General features: G+C 33.7%; 2 protein-coding genes across 5 annotated transcripts in view; one reads left to right on the forward strand and one right to left on the reverse strand.

Annotated features, from left to right (window-relative positions):
* The window catches only part of Znf711 (zinc finger protein 711), a 29,854-nt gene extending 17,533 nt beyond the window's left edge, over positions 1-12,321 (forward strand). For 2 of the 3 annotated variants that reach the window (XM_013122732.3, XM_013122733.3), the window contains 6 exons: positions 783-938; positions 1,573-1,710; positions 4,017-4,151; positions 4,948-4,992; positions 8,808-8,951; positions 9,634-12,321. In XM_013122732.3, coding sequence (XP_012978186.1) covers positions 783-938; positions 1,573-1,710; positions 4,017-4,151; positions 4,948-4,992; positions 8,808-8,951; positions 9,634-10,811 — 1,796 coding nt within the window. In that variant the 3' untranslated portion in view covers positions 10,812-12,321. The remainder of the gene's footprint in view (positions 1-782; positions 939-1,572; positions 1,711-4,016; positions 4,152-4,947; positions 4,993-8,807; positions 8,952-9,633) is intronic. The other variant, XM_040744349.1, reaches the window with a different exon arrangement.
* A 3,186-nt stretch (positions 12,322-15,507) lies between these two features.
* The window catches only part of Pof1b (POF1B actin binding protein), a 69,478-nt gene continuing 64,056 nt past the window's right edge, over positions 15,508-20,929 (reverse strand). Inside the window, exons 16-17 of one of the 2 annotated variants that reach the window (XM_021234650.2) lie at positions 19,576-19,690; positions 15,508-17,393 (exon numbers count right to left, since the gene is read on the reverse strand). In XM_021234650.2, the coding sequence (XP_021090309.1) occupies positions 17,388-17,393; positions 19,576-19,690 (121 nt within the window). In that variant the 3' untranslated portion in view covers positions 15,508-17,387. Of the gene's footprint in view, positions 17,394-19,551; positions 19,691-20,929 lie in introns of those variants that run through there. The other variant, XM_013122728.3, reaches the window with a different exon arrangement.

Genomic DNA, 20,929 nt, shown 5'->3' on the forward strand with positions numbered 1-20,929 from the left:
GCCTCAACAGAAATTTGAGCTCCTAAGTAATATTTTCATGATGATTTATGAAAAGTCCTTTTTACTAAAATCATTTCAATGTTTTATTTCATCATTTAAGATATTAGAGTTGATAAATTAGTTTTAGAAACAACTGCTTTTTAATTTGGGATTCGTTTATGTGAAATCATTTTATAACTTGTATTTTTTTCTGTTACAGACTTTGGTATAGGATTTTACTTACAATTCAGTCTATAGTTTTTTTCATAATTACATGTGATGTGAATACCTAAGTAGATACTACTCCACTTTTCTCATCTAAAGTCTGATGATTCAGTGAATATAAAAACATATGGCAAGACAATGGCACAATGTTTGAATTCACCACTTATATTTATGTTAAAATTATATTCTCTATAGTTTTAAGGATAACATTAATATCATAGGAGCATGATATATGAACTGCAGTGACTAGACATTCATAAATTGCCAAAAATCATAAGTCATATTCAAGAAATATGACCTACCTAAATACATGTTTGCTATTTTAAATTTCAATGATTCTTATATAGAAACATATTTTGAGTGCTACATTGTAATTTAAAATATTTTATGTAATTTTGATCCTGTGATATAGCTATCTTGAATATTGTTTTCATGAAACAGCATTTTTAGTGATGCATAATGTCACTAAGGGAACCCTGTGGGTAGATGGTTAAAACATTTATTTTGCCATTATGCTTAACACTCATTAAATGTCAGAGGTACTTTTTGACTGAAATCGTTTCCTTTACATTTTGCAGTGGATGATGTGGGAGAGAAGTTAGAGCATATGGGAAACCCACCATTAAAAATCGGTAGTGATGGCTCACAAGAAGATGTTAAAGAAGATGGATTTGGTTCAGAAGTGATAAAAGTGTATATATTTAAAGCAGAGGCTGAAGATGATGTTGAAATAGGTACAAAGCTATTTTAATTCCACAATATAAGAGACATTAGAATGCTTATCTTTCATGCTTATCTAAAATTCTCAAAAGACAAAAATGTTCATAGGCTTCTTAGTGTATTTCTAGAAGTGTGAATGAATATTTATATATAAAGTGGGAATTGGGGTGATGCCATTCTCAGATTCTTTCTGATATGAAACTATTATGGCAGAGAACTTTAAACAAATAAAAATAATTTGGGTTAGAAGAAGGATTATAATGAGTGTTTAAGAGCATTGATGACAGAGGCAAGTATTTGGGATTTTAGAACTACTTCTAGCATTTAACTGAGAAATCGTCAATGGCTTGGATGATCTCCCTCTGCCTTGCCTTCCTATGATGGCCTTAATGATCGTGACTACCTAACAGGGTTTTTATGAGAAAAAGGGGTAGATATACATAGAATTTATATAGTGCTTAGCATATAAGTGTGACAAAAATGTTAACCCCTTTAGTGAGGGATGAAATTTTAAGGTAAAATGTACATAAATACTTTAACGTCCTTTGAAGTTTGTTTGAATTTTTATACACTCTCTATATCCTCCTCACTAATTTGGGGATTTATTCCATGATATGTTTCTAGTTTACATGTGTTTTAATTTTTAAGGTGGGACAGAAATTGTCACAGAGAGTGAATATACCAGTGGACATTCTGTAGCTGGAGTGCTTGACCAGAGCCGAATGCAGCGAGAGAAAATGGTTTACATGGCAGTTAAAGATTCTTCCCAAGAAGAGAATGATATCAGTAAGATAAAAGGCACTGCAATAACTTATAAGAAGCAATGATAGAACGTTAAATGAAATTGATAACGATAGATGTACTGAATAAGAACAAAGTTTATAAAAAAGCCATTTCTTGGAAATATTTAAAACAAGACCCTTTTAGACATTCTGCACCAATGTATTACTCAGATAAGGATAGAAAACTTTACATTTCAAATAATATGTTACAAAGAGATGAAGAGTTCATTGTTTTTGATGTAATGAAATTCACAAATATATAGAAATTGAACTATATTATACATTATATCTATATAATTACACCTGCTTAATTGGGGCTGGAGAGGTTGCTGAGTAATTAAAAGTGCTTACTGCTCTTGCAAAGGACCCCGGTTCAGTTTCAGTTCCTATGTGTGGCAGAGTATGACCATACATTTAACTCCAGTTCCAGGGGGTCCAACACCCTCTTCTGGTTTACATGTAGTGCACATATGCTCACATTGGAACACACACACACACACACACACACACACACACACAAATTTAAAAAAATAAAAATCTTTCTATCCATCTATTTTCATTTGTCTTTAATAACTAATCTCTTAGGTAGAAAATAAGACAAATAAAAGCTCAGAGAAATAAATTAAGACTTTTACAGTACTAGAATTTGAATTCTTGTCTAACTCTACTGCCAGTGTTTTCTCCACAAGGCAGTAAGCACTTTTGGCCTATCTGGATTTACTAGTGTTAAGGGCTGACTGGTTGATCGGTCCCTGAGAGGTTAGGTTGGTAAGTATTTACACAAGCCATTTTGCCAGGATCTTAATTTATTATGCTCTTCATGAGTAATCGTTCTTAGAGATTTTTGGGACTGAGAACTACAGGGTAAATTCCATATTCAGATTTGCTTTCTTTTGCCATGTTTCACACTTGTGTTGTTTATTTTTCATGAAGACATTTTATTCTTTTACTACATGGTCTTCATCTCGTTATGCAGTCTTTTGCTAAGGCTATGTCTGTCTCATTGCAATGTTCACAAAAGAGTTTTGTTTTATCTCAGAAGGGCAAGAGTCTCCTTTTCACTCTTTTCACTTCTGCTGCACCCTAATACCTCCTCCTCAAGTTTTACTCTAGCAACCATAGAGAGCTGAATTCTACCTCCATGCCACAACTGAAACTGTGAAAACACTTGGTGGAGAGTATTTGAATGGGAACTGGAAATGTTCATTAAGATAATGTTTGTTTCATCTCTTGATCTTATTATTTTTAATTCACTGATTAAATGAAAATTATGATAGGAGATGGGAAACTGAGGGATAGGGTTAACTAATGCCAGAATTTGGTAGGAATGTGGAAAACTTAGACCACTACCTTGTGGTTATTTAAGAGAAGAAACTAAAGGATATCTTTCACCCTACTGTATTTACACGTTTCTTCTACAGTAAATAGAAGATGCAAGTTTTTGAATCGTAGGAAAGGCATAAATTAAATTCAATGATACACTCATGGCATTAGATAGAAATATTTTTTCACAGAAAGTCTGTAAATTGTCTCTTTAGGTTTAAATTTTTTTGACTTCAGTAATATTATCTTTAAATATGTCTATTTTTTTAACTTAGTAGTGTAATTAAATGTCCTGCTTCTTGAAGAGGGTCTACTAACTCTTGAACAACAGCATTTCATATTTATATTTGTTTGTACATGGTTTAATATATACATATATGTGCATAATTTTAATTATTTTTAAAAGCTTATTCAATGACTAGCATGTTGATTATTGTCCATTACACATGTGGTACTATCAATGTAGTACAGGAAAGCATAAATTACTTTGTATAAATACTTTTTTTTGGAAAAGTTTTCTGAGTTCCAAAAAAACTCTCAGGAAGATTTATGGAATGACACCCCTCTTATAAATTTCCAGTGTCTTATGGGCTGTAATACCCTTTTCAAGTACACATGTTTTGTAAATATAAAAGTAATTTTCAGAGCCAGTCATGGTGGTGCATGGCTATAATCCTAGAACACAGAAGCCTGAGGAAGTAGGACTGCAAGTTTTAGAACAGCCTTGGCTGCAAAGCAAGACCTTGTCTCAGAATGAAAAATAAAGAAGCCATTTTCATAGCACTTGTTTCTAATTAAGAAGATAAAAATTTGGGGAAAACACTTATCTTCTAGAAGCACTAGCTTTCAAAAATACCTAATATAAACTTAATTTAAATTTATACATTTTGAAATTAACTTACATGAAATCTTGAAAACTTGTTTGGATTTTTTGCCCATTTATTAAATACTTGAGATTGTAAACAAGCAATTATTTCCAAAATTTAGGTTGTGCTGAAATGTCAAATGACGTGTGCATGGAAATCACTATAGGGGAAGAGGAAGGAACACTCCTTGAGCTTCAGCTTGAGAACTCTGATGTTAATAAAACAGGTTTCCCTGTTGTCTATCCTGCATCATATGGTAGGACACTAGTATTTTTACCTAAGTACATAAAGTTTGTATTTGCTATGCCTTTGAGCGACTAAATATTCTTTGCCATAATGCCACTTTGTTGGCTAGTGGAATAAAATGTTCTGCTGTGAATCCATTCATCTCCAGTTATTTTACATAATTTTTCTACCACAAATCTTATACTACTAAACCTTATTTAACGAATTTTTGTAGACTCTGTGTGCTAAATCCTACCTGTATAAGTGAGCACCATAAAATGTTTTATTTTCCTAAAATAGTATCCTTTTAAAATTAATCCTTCCCCTTTAACAAAAATGTATTACCATTGTTGACACACAAATATTAAAACTGAGGTTCTGGGAAGTAAGAAATTCTTTAGAATATATGTTCATTTATCAAGTTTTTTCTTAACCCATTCTTTTGTTAATCTCATTTTCTGTAATGTATACATTAAAAACTTATGATGTACAGTGCATTAATTTATGCCAAGTTTTTTCTCAAAGTTTCATTCATTCAACAGTCACGCATGCATTGAACATCTTCATTGGTAAGGGTACTCAGCAGAAATAGCTACTCAATTTCACTTAAAATGTAAAACTGTTCTAGATGTCATCAGTTCTAATGAGGCAAACAGTAGTCCTTATTTTCAGTGGAGGAGATTATCTAACTTAGGTAAGTTTTCAAAAACAAGTGTATTTCATTGAGAAATTGGGGCAAAAGTAAATTTTTATAGTAGTTTCTCTAGGCAGTCTATCAGTTTTTAACTAGTCCTTTTTATCAGTATATAACTAGTCCCTTTTTATAGATGAAAGAAGAGTTTCCCGAAGATATGAAGACTGTCAAGCAACAGGTGAGAGAGCGTTGTAAAGGAGATAAAAGTTATGTGTTTTTTTATATACTACTTGCTAAGTAAAAATGTTAGCTTATGTCTGTAGACATATTAGTTGAACTTCACCTATTATAGATGTTATATAGGAGTTTTCCTCTTTTTAACAGCCAACATATATAAATAGAGTGTGTATTAATTTGTGAATGAAATACATTTTAGGTTTCCCTGATAGTACAATTATTGGATAATTTACCACATGGATCATAAAAGATTGCTATGGAAAAGTTATACAAATTACTTTAAGAGAAAAAGAATAGTTGTTCATATCAACCATTTATTAATGTTATTCTTTTTTTATATTTTATTTTCCAGTTTAAATTTAGATAAGAAACGAGGTTGCTTCACAAGTCAGTTCCAGGTCCCTCTCCCATTCCCTCCCCTCCTCCCGTGCCCTCCCCCCAACGCCCCCCCCATTATCCCCTCATTCCCCCAGGGAGGGTGAGGCCCTCCATGGGGGTGTCCATAGTCTGTCATTTCATATAGGGCAGGGCCTACCTAGACCCTTCCCCGAGAGTTCAGGGTGAGAGTGCACCTCAACATTGTTCTTTGGGAGTCCAAAGTCCCTGTGTATACTTGGGATGGGTACTGATCTGCTGCCCAAGGCTCAATAGATTCCCTAGGCCTCCTCACTGACACCCAGATTCAGGGGGTCTTGATCAGTCCCATGCTGAATTCCCAGGCTGATGCCTGGGATTCAAGAGTTAACCTTTGTCTGATCAGCTGTTTCTGGGGGTTAAACCAGCCCAGTCTTAATCCCTTTGATCATCAGTCCTCCCTCTCTGTTACTGGCTTTCTTGAGTTCAGCTCAGTACTTAACCAAGGGAGTCTGCCTCTTCTTCGATCAGCCACTAAATGAAGTTTCTGTTTCCCAGACTCTCTGGCCATGGTATTGTAGGCTGGCACTCCCCAGATCTATGTCTAAAATCCATATATGAGAGAGTACATGCCATGTTTCTCTTTTTGTGACTGGGTTACCTCACTCAGGATGGTTTCTTATAGTGTCATCCATTTGCCTGCGAATCTCATGATTCCATTATTTTTTTCTGCTGAATAGTACTCCATTGTGTAGATGTACCACATTTTCTCTATCCACTCTTCGGGTGAGGGACATCTAGGTTGCTTCCAAGTTCTGGCTATTACAAATAAAGCTGCTATGAACATAGTGGAACAGACATCTTGGTTGTATGAATGGGCATCTTTTGGATATATGCCTAAGAGTGGAGTTGCTGGGTCTTGTAGTAGGTTTATTCCCATTTTTCTGAGGAATCTCCATACTGATTTCCAAAGTGGCTGAACCAGTTGGCACTCCCACCAGCAATGGAGGAGTGTCCCTCTTTCACCACATCCTCTCCAGCATAAATTGTCATTGGTGTTTTTGATTTTAGCCATTCTGACAGGAGTGAGATGGTATCTCAGAGTTGTTTTGATTTGAATTTCCCAGATGGCTAAGGATGTTGAGCACTTTCTCAAGTGCCTCTCAGCCATTTTAGACTCCTCTATTGAAAACTCTCTATTTAGTTCTGCAGCCCACTTTTTAATTGGGTCCTTTGGTGTTTTGGAGACTTGCTTCTTGAGTTCTTTGTAAATTTTGGAGATCAACCCTCTGTCAGATGTGGGATTAGTGAATATTTTTCCCATTCTATAGGCTGCCTTTTTGTCTTGCTGACTGTGTCCTTTGCCTTACAGAAGCTTCTCAGTTTCAGTAGGTCCCATTTATTAATTGCTGATCTCACTGTCTGTGCTACTGGTGTTATGTTCAGGAAGCTGTCTCCTGTACCAATTCGTTCAAGGGTACCACCTTTAAAATAAAATCAATCAAAAGAGATGAAGGAGGTCATTACATACTCATCACAGGTGAAACCCACCAAGATGAAGTGTCTATCCTGAGCATCTATGCCCCAAACACAAAGGCATCCACATTCGTTAAAGAAACATTATTAGAACTTAAATCTCATCTAAAGCCCCACACAGTTATAGTGGGAGATTTCAACACACCACTCTCACCACTAGACAGGAATACCAGACAGAAACTCAACAAAGAAGCAAAGGGTCTAATAGAAGTAATGACCCAACTGGGATTAACAGATATCTATAGAACATTTCATCCACATAAAAAAGAATATACCTTCTTCTCACCACCACATGGAACCTTCTCAAAAATCGACCACATGCTTGGCAACATATCAAACCTCAGCAGCTACAAAAAAATTGGAATAACTCCATGCATCTTATCAGACCACCATGCTTTAAAATTAGAATTCAACAACAACACAAATTGCAGAAAACCTACAAACTCATGGAAATTGAATAATGCTCAACTGCACCATCCCTGGGTCAAAGAGGAAATAAAAAAAGATATTAATGTTATTCTTAGAGTGAGACTGCCTTAATTTCTATGGCTAATATATAACATGAATATATCATAAATTTGTATCCCAGCTTAATAATTTTTCTAGTTTAATACACTCTGTTTAGTGTTATTCCATGGTCAGTTTCTTTTTCTTAAGGAGACTTTTTCTCATGACAAAGTATATAATTGTTCTGTTTTTTTTCTACTGGGTAATATTTGACTCTAAATATTAATATAGGTTTAATAGAAATCAACAAAATACAGATATCAGCATCTATGCTAGTCTGACAGTTTTGTAGAGTTAAATTTTTAATGTATATCTTAGTTATAGTTCTATTGATGTGAAGAGCTGTGACCAAGGTATCTTCTATTTAAAAAATCATTTAATTGGGGCTCTGCTTACAGTTTCAGTGGATTAGTCCCTTATCATCATTTCAGGAAGCATGGCAGCAGGCAAAAAGACAGATAGGCTTGGAGATGAGAACTTATATCCTGATCCACAGGCTGGCTGGCCAGCAGAGAGAGAACCTGTGCTTAGGGTGTAGTTTTGAAACATCAAAACCAACCCCCACCTTCTCCTACAAGGCCACACTGCCTCCAACAAGGTCACATCTCCTTATTCTTCCCCAAAAGTTCCACTAACTGAGAACCAGATATTTAAAAATATGAGACTATGGGGCTATGTTCATTCTAACCATCCCAATGTATTTGTATCATATGATAAATTTATGAGAACTGGTTTCATTAAATTCTGTAATTTTAGCCAGGTGTTGGTGGCACACGCCTTTAATCCCAGCACTCGGGAGGCAGAAGCAGGGGATCTCTGTGAGTTTGAGGCCAGCCTGGTCTACAGAGCGAGTTCCAGGACAGTCTCTAAAGCAATACACAGAAATCCTGTCTCGAAAATCCAAAAAAAAGTCTTTATTTTGTATGCATTGATCACATGGCAGCAATTTACCTACCATACATATTTTAATCCCCAAAGTCAGTATAAATAACTTTTATATCATAAAACATACATGTAACATCTATTTTACATATAACTACCATGACTGTATTGATTCACTTAGTGATTTGTGTTCTTTGATGAATCCATTTAACTTTATGAGGTTCTATTCATAAGAAGTTGGTCTGATGCCATAATTTTGTATAGTTTTTTAAAATAGTTTCTTATGTTACATTAATCTTACCAGTTTATTCCTTTAAGATAGTTGTGTCGAAATAACTTAATTTTGTGTACTATCTTACTCAGTGTGCTTACATGTACACAAGAGGGTATGAATAAAACTAGGGGAAATGAGAAAATGTGTATACTTTCTGAAATTTAACATCCTAACTCAGCTCCATGTCACATCGAGGAGTTTACCTAGCAAAACCCTGAATCAATAAATATATGTGATTGAACTGTTTGTGTTTTTGTTTTCAGGAAACACTTTTGACTCAACATTAGAAAACCGAAGCACTACAGCAGCACAGTTTCTTCAAATTTGTGATAGCATTAACACAAATAAAGTACTTAAACAAAAAATCAAGAAGAGGAGAAGGGGAGAAACAAGGCAGTGGCAAACAGGTAAGGTATTTCATTCTTAAGAATAGTACAGTAATTTGAGATGTACAGTTTTGTGTAATGCAAGGAGGAAAGTCAATGTTTGCAAGGTAGTTATTCCCCTATATAGCCCTGTGTACTGCATATATATTAAGATATATTGTAATTTGGCATGTGTGTGTGTTTGCACGTACACACACATGTGTACATCACATGTGTGCAGGTGTTTGTGGGGGCCAGAAGAGAGTGTTGTATCCAGTGGAACTGGACTTACAGGTAGTTGTGAGCTTCCTGACATGGAAGCTGAGAACCAAACTAAAATCCTCTGAGAGAGCAGCAAGTGCTCTCAAATGCTATTTCTCCATCTCTGATAGTAAATTGTAGCAGTATATTATTGGTGCTTTAAGTGCTTATTTCCTCCTTACTCAAGAGATGTTTTAAAGACAGATTCCATATGGTTATAAAGGTACTTTATTCCTCTTTCCTATATTTCATGCCATAAATGAGTAGTCTACAGAAGAGAGCCACTCATTTCCCAGTAAGCAATTTCACTACAGAAATTTATAATATGCATTTTTATCTTATAAGACTTTTATTTAACTAGCATTTTCCCATACTGACTTTCTAGTAGTTTTAGGAACATGTTTTACAAACTATTTTAAAGCAGTGTGATCAAATGTTACAATTTCCTTTTTTCCTCATCCAGCTGTTATAATAGGCCCTGATGGACAGCCCTTGACAGTGTACCCTTGCCATATTTGCACAAAAAAGTTTAAGTCCAGGGGATTCTTAAAAAGACACATGAAGAATCATCCTGACCATTTGATGAGAAAGAAATACCAGTGTACTGATTGTGACTTTACAACTAACAAGAAAGTGAGTTTCCATAACCACTTAGAAAGCCATAAGCTCATAAACAAAGTTGATAAAGCGCATGAATTTACAGAGTACACTAGAAGATACAGAGAAGCTAGTCCACTGAGTTCAAACAAACTCATCTTAAGAGACAAGGAGCCCAAGATGCACAAGTGCAAGTACTGTGACTATGAAACTGCCGAGCAAGGACTGTTGAACAGACATTTGCTGGCTGTTCACAGCAAGAATTTCCCTCATGTTTGTGTTGAGTGTGGAAAGGGTTTTCGTCATCCTTCTGAACTCAAGAAGCATATGCGAACCCATACCGGTGAGAAGCCATATCAGTGTCAGTATTGTGTCTTCAGGTGTGCAGATCAATCAAATCTGAAAACTCACATTAAGTCTAAGCATGGTAGCAACTTACCATATAAATGTGAGCATTGTCCTCAAGCATTTGGCGATGAAAGGGAGCTTCAACGCCATCTGGATTTGTTTCAAGGACATAAAACACACCAGTGTCCTCATTGTGATCATAAGAGCACCAACTCAAGTGACCTTAAGCGGCACATCATATCTGTCCATACCAAGGACTTTCCTCACAAATGTGAAGTCTGTGATAAAGGTTTCCATCGTCCTTCAGAGCTTAAAAAACATAGTGATATTCATAAGGGTAGGAAGATTCATCAGTGTAGGCACTGTGACTTTAAAACATCAGATCCGTTTATTCTTAGTGGTCATATTCTTTCGGTTCATACGAAGGATCAGTCATTGAAGTGTAAACGGTGCAAGAGAGGGTTCAGGCAGCAGAATGAGCTCAAAAAGCACATGAAGACGCATACCGGAAGGAAGATTTACCAGTGCGAATATTGTGAATACAGCACCACAGATGCATCTGGATTTAAACGACATGTGATTTCAATACATACGAAAGACTATCCACACAGGTGTGAATTCTGCAAGAAGGGATTCCGAAGACCATCAGAAAAAAATCAGCATATAATGAGGCACCACAAAGAGACTCTTATATAGTCAGATCAATATAAGGAAAGGAGTTATTTACAAAATAAGATATGCTATTTGGGAGGAGACTCTCACTGTTTTATCTGGTTTCAAAGCTTGATATTAAGTCACACCTTTACATTCTTTGTATTAAAGATCCTAAAATATTGGAATTAGAAAGGGAATCTCATAGCCCTTTGAAAATTACTGAAAGAGTTCAAGAAACACCATAGGATGGTTGCAGAGGAACTTAACTGTGTATTAATAGTATTATGTGCATAATTAAACTACAGAAGGGGAAAAGTTAAGACACCTTATTTGATTGGTCGTACTAGAGATGCGCGTGTCTGAAAGGAGAATACATAACTGATTTAGAAATGCTTTGCTGTACCAAGCAGCCTCACTTTATGCAATTTTAGAAATGGGGTGGGGAAAGAAAATGCAGTCATCCATCAGTCACTTAGTCATTGAATTTTTTATATTTACGTGGACATTGGATTCCAGAAATGGCAAATGTTTTGTGTATTCGTTACACGGAATCTCGTTGAGAAACAAGATATATTAATTCAGTACTAGTAAAAACAAAAGCACTTCAGAGTTGTTGACATTTTATCACAGGATAGGATGTTTAAGACATAGCATTCTGTGCTGAAATCTGAGGTGAAATATAAGAAATAAGGTTCCAGTTTTGATGTTCAAGTAGATTCAGTATGGCATATATCATAAAAGTGTATTTGAGTCAAATGTGGCTTTCTAAAATGGATGCAACTATAACACTACAAAGTCAGAACTATGTTTCTTATTATCTAAATATTAAATTGAGAGAACAGTTTTCTTAAATATTAAAATATTTAGAATTTTTAGGACAGTTTTAGTAATGACTGTTCAAGTCTTACTTGCTTTAATGTTTAAAGGTGCAATTTTATGCCATTATTGAAAAGTTTGATTTTTAAAATCTATATACCATATTCTTAACATAAACTTTCAGTGAGGCGGTATTTATGCAGTATTTAACAGAACAATATGCTGCCAATAGAGTTTGGAGGTGGATATTCAGTTTACAGTGTATAAATTTAAAATATGCATCCCTTTAACAACGCTTTGTGTTAGCATGCTGCAAATCAAAATGGCGCTTAATATTAAAAGCTGGTGTAGGGAATTTTAATGAAAATCCTGTTCATAAATGTAATGGATATGATGTGTACTTTTAAGTTTTAGTTGGCTTAATTTAGTTTATATTCAGCTGTTCAACATAATTAAAATGTAATTTTTCTTCATGCTGTATTGTGGCTTTGTGTTTTAAGTAATATTCACCTTTCTGTTTTTGCACCAGATAAGAATCAGTTATTTGAAAATAAATTTTTTATCTTTCTTAACTTCAGAATACTAAATTTGGAAAACCTACCAAACTTGTGTGTTATGTGGCTGTAAATGATGTACACGCTGTAAAATAAGATTGTTACTGTTATGTGGACTTATTATTTCTAAATGTTACTTATTGAAATGAGCATACAATAAAAAGCATTTATTGCACTTCAAAGTTTTGTAAGTTTATTTAACGTTGTGTTATAATGTGCTTTTCTTATTAAAGATTTCTCGCTTAAATGTTCTCTTAGGCAGTTTGATCTTTTAAAATATCTTGTTCAGTTTTGTACATTAATTAACATGAGCTAGGGATTTAAACAGTTAGCAATGATTATGGCATGTTTACTCCTTAAAAATAGGTATTATTTGATAAAATCATGATGAAATGCTTTAAGTACTCGTAAGACCTGAGACTGATTATTAGGAAGGAAACTAAAAATTCTTAAACTGTTTACATCATCTAGTTCTGAGGAATTATTATATTTATTACTTTTCCCAATATACATTCAAAAGATAAAGTATGATTCAATCATTGTTTCTGAAAATAAGCATATACTAATTTGCTGTTCTCCAGCAATTATTTAACCAAATTCATAACGGAGTGATTATTCTTTAAAGTCCATTAGCTGCAGAAGAAATCTATTAACTTCATGTATTAGACCAGTGCTCTAAAATTTTAATAATTATAATTTAATAATTATAGGGATCTTAATGAAATATACAGTCAAATTCAAATGTAGTTTTACATTTCTAGCAAGTTCGCCTATGTTGACACCTGTGACCGCTAAGGTGTTACACAAAAAGCATTGAGTGTAATTCTAGAACACTTGGGTGCTCCTGCTTAAATAACTGGGTAAGTGGATAAAGAAAGTCCATATTGAGGTTCATGTCATTAAGAACAAGAAAAAGAAACCTGTAAATACAAACAATCTGAGTTGAAATAAGCTGGTGCCAGACAGTGGTGAGCAAGTAGGGCTGATAAAGAGACAGGACCTGTAAGAAGTTTGTAGTAGGAAATGGGTTTGAAAGAATGGAGCATAGTTTCCCTCCCTCCCTCCTTGCTTCCCTCCCAGCCTCCATCCCTGACTCCCTCCCTGTCTCCCTTCCTGCCTCCCTCCCTGCCTTCCCCTTTGGTTTATATTTGAAGATCATTTTGGAGAATAAGGACTATATCACAAAGTTGCTGAGGAAAGCAAGGTGCCATATAAAGTGATTGTTCATGGTTACAGTGGAATTAAACAAAAATTAGATCTATTTCTTAACAATTGTCCCTGAAAGTCTTCACTACAGAAAGAATAAAAATTTAAGATATTCCTTAAAAGAACAGGATTCCCTGACACAGGACTGTCATGTGTGCCTATATGGGAATTACAAAAAATCCTTTTTACAGAATAGTTCAGAGCCATCATGCAGATGGATTTGTTCAACTCCTACCTTTAAATGATCTATGACATGATACAATGTATCAGGAATTATTTCCCAGATAAGATCCCTCAAATTCAACTCATGTCTCAAACGGGACAACCACCAATATCAAGCTTGCACTGCTCTTCAATATTTTTCATACACATAAAAATTCAAGAATAAAAGGAACTTCTATGTAGTCATTACAAGCCTTCGGTGATTAACATTACATTACAAAGCCTGTTTCATTTATGTTCTTCCTTTGCATCCACTTACCAACAATTGGTAATTGAATACCTCCTTCCCCCCAGTGGTTTAATTTGAAGGCAATCCCAGGTACTGTTTAAAGTATTTTTGGTAGATGATAGAATTGCTCATTTATGAAGGCAGAGGAACAAACGAATCATAGCTGGTTAACCCTGGAACTCTACCAAAGTAAGGCTTTTTTATTTAATTTTTGACTTAACAAATTAAGGTTTTGTTCTTGAATTTTTGACTTAATAAATCTCCATGTAGAAAAGAATGCATGTATAGTGCTATAAAAAACTAGAATATCATTAGTTTAAAGAATCTTCCTGATTTCTCACCTTTGTGCAGATCAACTCTACCCTTCTAAAAGCAATACCTTGTAAACTTGAAACCTATTAAGAAATGTTGCAGAAAACTCTGATCATGGGTGCCTGCCTGTTCCAATTATTATACCTTTATGTTTGATCATTTTTCAAGTAACTACTTCAAAGAGAATTTTGTTTCATTTGAAAATCTGGACCAGTTGACAGTATTGATACCCATACATCCCTTAATGTCTGAAGTCACTTCTGGTTTGATTTACAAATTCTCTCATCCTTAGAACAGGAATTTCCACAATATGACTCCTTTAGGAATATATATTATGCTCATTTATACAAATTGGTTTGCTTTATTGGGTCTTGATCCACACAAACAGTATTCAACACTGATGGTATTAGCAAAGTATATAACTAAAGCATGTATTAAAATCTGCCGCTTGAAGTATTTCTGTAGCCTGTATTTCAAACAAAAATTATGCTGGGATAGGAAACCAAAGTTTAAAAATACATTTTTTTTTCTGAGACACGGCTTCTCTGTGTAGCCCTGACTGTCTTGGAACTTATTTTACATCCCAGGCTGTCCTCAAACATGAAAGGTTACTTGCTCTAACTCCTAGTGGAGTGCTGGGATTAAAATTGTGTGCCAGCATGCCCAGTTTTTAATAAACACATTCTTTATAAAATGTAGTCAAGAAAATTAACAAGAATATCATAATTGATACTGGCTATCATGTAATTGTGCTGCATAACAATTCCATTATTCCTTTGTATAATAAAAAGGTATCTCTTGTTCTGGAGTACCTTGCTTACTATTTATCCTAGAGCTAGCATGGGATTTTTCAGTTAAACAGAAAATACGATAAAATCAGGTAAATTTTGTAATGGTGTGTCATGGTAAAGATGGGCCATGTGAGGAACTCCTTTGGAAACATTTACTTTCAAAAGAATTTCTGTTTTCAAAAGAAATGTAATCTTTATAAATTGCAATATTGAGAAATGCAAAGACAGATTTTTGTTAAATTGACAATAGTTTTAAAATTGTACTCATTTTATATTGCTTGAGTTTGAAAAAAGTCATATGGATAAAGCACCAATGCAAAGATGGGAAGAAAATGTCTTTGCAAACCGTGTGTGGGCTTAGACAATTAGATTTGTAAGCAAAGGGATTATGTTTTGCATCAGATGGATATCAAACTTTTCTTAAAGTTTCACCTTGAGTAGGCTATATCAAGGAGGCTTTGTTTTTTTTTTTTGGTGTTTGTTTTACCGTATTGCCTCTTACCTCCTGTATAAACATTCAAATGATAAAAACTTGCAGGCAAAATATGAAGATAAGCTAAAAATCTTTCCTATACATTTCCTATTTGAACTTCCACAAAGACCATACAGATACTTACATTTTTTATTTAGACAGATAAACAAATTTTGCATGACAGACTTTAGTCTTTATTTTATTTGACAAACTTGATGAAAACATACAGAAATAGAAATGAGACAAATAGGCATCCTCACCTGATATCACTGGAATTTTCTTTGAGAAACTTCATAGAATTGGTGAGAGAAAAATACCCCACTTTTATTCCTCTTATTTCTATTGATCTTATTTTCAAATGCAGAGAAAAATCTCTCTGCCATTAAATTTTGTACAACCAATTTTTAAAAGTTAGTAAATATAATAAGAAACATGACTCCATTTCACTATCCTTGATCAAATGGGCTGTCTTCTTAATTGGCCTATAATTTTGGATATGATTAGTTTTTATTAGTTTTGATAAAAAGTCTTATTCTCATTATCAAACTGTAATTGTGGCAGTTTTCTGTCAAGGTAATTAAAACATCCTCTTATCACTTTTGTAATGGATGAATAACAGTATACTTTTGCCACTGTTATATAAATTAGTAGTAGTTAACAGGGAAGAAATTGATCATAAAATAGAGGGGCATTGTAATAATATGCAACATTAACATTTATGCATTAAATACTGATAAAACAAATTTCATTCATGTTGTAGAACTTAATGTTTAGCTCAAGTGTTACGAAAATATAAATAAGACTAAATTTCTTATCACGACTTTTAAAATATTTCTCACCAGTAGTTCCAGTTAGTATAGTGCCACAGCCATGCTTATCTTAACTGCTTCTTAGCATAATGGACAATTATTAGAATATGTTTATAAAGCATTGAAAATTTTATAAAGGTTTCTGTAGATTAGTACAAAACTATGTACTAAACATGTCACATGAATATATTTGTTACATTAATCCTAACTTTGATGAACAAATTTTTATACCTTTTATTTAGGTTATAATATGAAATTTCATTATTGTAATATATTTAACAAATACTTGTATCCACTTTGGAAAGTCATTACATTTCAACTAAGAAACTTCTAAATACATTAAAGATTCTACTATAAAACATTCTCCAAGTAAGATAGTTATCATGTATCATTTGCTGCTATTTTTATTACTTAAGCTTTTATGACTATGCAGTATTTCAATATTATATCTGTATATCACTATCAGAATTTCTACATTCTTATTGTTCCACTACTACAGTACAGTGTTATATGTTTTTAAGAAAGTGAATTGGATCACTTGCAGAAAACATGTTTTGAAAGGATAGATTTTCCCAAGTACTAACATGTACTTCGAACCAAGTTTCACGATGTATAATTTAATGTAGTTACTTTAAAAGTCATTAGCTAGCCCATTTCCTTGATTTACAACATTAACCTCCACCTCTGACTTAGATATTTCCAAGGCATGTTAGCATTGCCACACTCTCAGTCACAAACGCAATGTTAGAAAAGTACATTTAGGCTGTATTTTTCATGCTCTAATTAACCTATTTTTTAACTTAATTGTCCTTTGCCTCTGTTTTGCTGAAAAAAAGCATTGAATCTTGTAGCTAAATTGCACATTTACCATAATAGAATAACTTGTAAAGACTAAGTTTAACATATAAGAAGCACCCTATGTAAAAATAGGTTAGGTTCTACAATGTCTACAACCAGAGTTTAAACAAAGGATTTTTTTCTTTCCATATGTATGGTGTTGTATCAAATATATCAATATATACAAAAAGATTCAGATCTCCTGAATGTCTGGGATAACTGATCTTCACAATTAAATCATTCCATTAGATTGGGATATGACCATGGTTCACAATTTGATTGCACTTTAGCAATAGAAAAATAACAATTAAAATACTGATGCAGACAAAGAAAATCTCCTTTGTGTTGCAGTACTGTAAAGTGGATCCATTCATGGCTAGAAAAGAAAAAAAAGTATCTTAAAATTGGTTCACAATTATTTTAAAATACTGCCATTATTACATTACATAGTTCCTAAAATTATTCAGTTGGGTATGTATACAGCTAACAGAAATGTATGACACTTTTTTGTATTACACTTTTATATCCTCTTATATAGTGCTCAATAAAATAATCTCTCTGACTTAAGGCATGTGTTTTAAACGACTATAAACCAGAAGGAGGAAGATTGGGGTGCATTTTCTTCTTATTGTCATATTTAGAGGTTAAAAGTATGTGGTGAAATATTTCTGATAATACAGATCTATCATCTGTGAATTTATGTATATATGGTCCTCTATCTATATCCCTTTTCAGACCTTACGTATTTCATTGAAGACAGAAGAAATGGCTACTACACAGTTTCTCTGAGGCGTATGTAGTTAGTCAAGCAATTGTTTCTGAGTCTTAACTTGCAGCATCAACTTTCCTTAGATGAATATTTTGTACCCTGTACAGACTTCTTTTTTTTACTAATCTGATTCTTGAGTTATCGAATTCTCTTTATCACTTGATAATTAGTACTAGTTCTCAACTAGTTAACGAATTAAGAAAAATGACTTTGAAAGATTAACCTTTTCGTGTATTTTTATTTTTGCTGGAGATTTACTAAATATTGCTTACTTCTACTGCTTACTTAAAAGATTGGTGCCTATGTACTGTGAAAGACCATTAGAACTAAAATATTCATGATGTTTTTACTACTGAAGTATTTGAGCTTATTTGTCCATATGATGTATATTTTAAAACATTATTTAACAACATGTAATTTCAGTAACAGCATAGCTGAATTGCAATTCACGAGTTAAGAGTTAGTGCTTGTCACCATATACTGACCAAAATACAATAAAAATGTAAAAAAGTATGTGTATTATAAACCCTAGTTTCCTAACTGCACATGCATACTCAAAATCACACATCTTAGAAAACAAAAAATTATTAGTAAACTGAATGCCCTCCTTATGTTCCTTGCAATCAGCTTCTAATTTTCCTGATTAACCACTTCTTGAGTTTACTAGCCATGAATTTGCTTTGCCTGATTTTAGCATATAAACCATTTAACACTGAAGTTACTTTCCACACTGCTGTGAATAAGGTCTGTATGGTTTGTAAAGTGAGATTCTGAAACTCAGAATTTTCTGTCCATTGTACCTGAGGAATGTTACACATTCCTGTTCTCATGATCAGTAGATTACTATAAAATATCATGTAAGACTACAGAAGTATATAATTTAGGAAAACTCAAGAGGTCTTTTTTAATATCAGCACGTTTTCTCAAGCTCGGCACTATTAATATTTGGGGACAGATGATTCTTTTATAAGGGAGTGTTCTGCACACCATAAAATGCATGTTAGCACCCGTGGTCTCTACCCAGTAGATGCCAATATAGTTAGCCTCTAATGGAAGCTGAAAATGTCTAAATAGAGTAAATGTTCTGGAGTATAGAATGGGTGCCACTGAAGAGAACCACTGTGCTAGGGAATATATATTTCCTCTTTGTTGATGACTACGATAAAGGTTAACTAAGAAAGCCGTAAAAGTCTTAAGAAAGTAACTGGCATACATTTATAAGAAGGAGAGTTTAAAATTATCAGCTCCTTAGTAATGGGTTGAATTATTTAGAATGGTTTGATATCTGTGTTGTCTGGTGATGTAGAAGGAAGTTGTAGAAAGTAAATATTAGAGTACATGTCATTTGCATGTTTATTCAGCCTTACATTAAACTCCAGAATTTAAAGCTGGAGGGTTTTACAGTCTAGAGAGAGAAAATAGACACAACTCTCTTCAAATTTTAAAGAAATAAAAGGTAAGCCACGCTGTGGTGGCACACGCCTTTAATCCCAGCACTCAGGAGGCAGAGGCAGGTGGATCTCTGTGAGTTCGAGGCTGGGCTGGACCGACAGCCTCGAAAACAATACAGAGAAACCCTGTCTCGCAAAAACCAAAAAAAAAAAAAAAAAAAGAAATAAAAGGTAATAAGTATCTATATTCAAAATTACAAGAAAAACTATTTTGATAACATGCACATTCATGCTCCATATCCCCTTATTGTCTATGGCATTTAATATTTTAGCTAATTTTTGAAAAACTTAAGTATATACTTAATTAAAACAGGCTAGAAATGCCCAAATAAACTTACACAAGTCCATTTGTCTTCGGTTTTCTCAATCACAATAGTCTGTGTGTCACTTCCTGGTGGTATATATTCATAGTCATCATACAGGAGACCTAGGATTGGATATTGTGTCCTGTACCTATACACCAAAAAAAAGTTACAAGCGTTATGAAATAACTTTCATTTGTAGCCACTCCCATTTCCAGTCTCCCATTTAAATAAATTTACTGCTGAATGATTTTTATTGGATTCAAATGAAATGCCTTCTCAAATATAAAGGAACAGCTATCATTATTTGTATGTTTAATAAAACAGGAGAAACTTCTACCTCTGTCCATGATGAACACAGGACAATGATACACAGAAAAAAATAAAAAGAAAATAAGTACCATAAGTAACATGCTCACTGCTTAGAAAGGTTTTCATGTGTGCATAATAGGAAAAATGAAAACAAATGGATTTCAGAAATCTTATCAAGTTAAAGTGACATAATAATGCATGCTACAGCCATATCTTGTAAGGACAGACTTCTCTAGTGCTCTTCTATACACAAAAATAAAGCTCTTCACTATGACAGTTCCAGATATTCCTTGTCAAATATGTTCCAAAATACTAGATGAAAATTCCAAATATAAATAAGTCTTAAATTATAAATATTGCAGCATTCTGAGTAGGACAATAAAATCTTGTTCTGTTGTGCTATATTCTGCCTGTGAGTTATGCCTTTAGTTAATGTATCCATGTTGTGTATGCTACTCACAGTAATTCAGTAGCAACGATTTATTAGGAGATCAACTGGTGATATCACAAATAGCCATTTTATTTTCCTGAAGCACGAGATAAGTGATGCTGAATATTCAGATACGTACATTCTTTAAGTGAACAGGTAAAACATAGGTACGTAATAAAGGAAAAATTATATGCTGATAAGAAAAGACAAAGTTTATATAAGGGCTTATACTTTCCAGGGTTTCAGACATGCAGTGTGATTAGTAGATCACATACCTGTCACATAAAGGGTTACTATTATCCCTTTGAATAATGAAGGCAAGATAAAGACTGTTTTCCAACTTAAAAAGCCCAGAGAATTGTTCACTAGAAGAGCAGCACAAAAATGCCGGCAGAGAGAAGGTGATACTAGATAAAAATTTGGACCCAGTATAAACTATAGAATCAGAAGAAATACTTATGTAGAGAATTCTAAAATACTGTTTTTGTTACTCTTAATATGTTTTTAAAAGGTAGTTAACTTTTAAAAGTAAAAAGGGTTTTCATGATGTATATGAGAAAGTATATATGGTAAAAATAACAAAAGGACCATAAAGAGGAAATAGAAATGCTACATATGATATACTGTAATAGTTTTTGAAAGTAGATT

Source organism: Mesocricetus auratus, unplaced genomic scaffold, assembly GCF_017639785.1.
Source record: "Mesocricetus auratus isolate SY011 unplaced genomic scaffold, BCM_Maur_2.0 Super-Scaffold_100003, whole genome shotgun sequence".
In the NCBI taxonomy this organism is placed as follows: domain Eukaryota; kingdom Metazoa; phylum Chordata; class Mammalia; order Rodentia; family Cricetidae; genus Mesocricetus; species Mesocricetus auratus.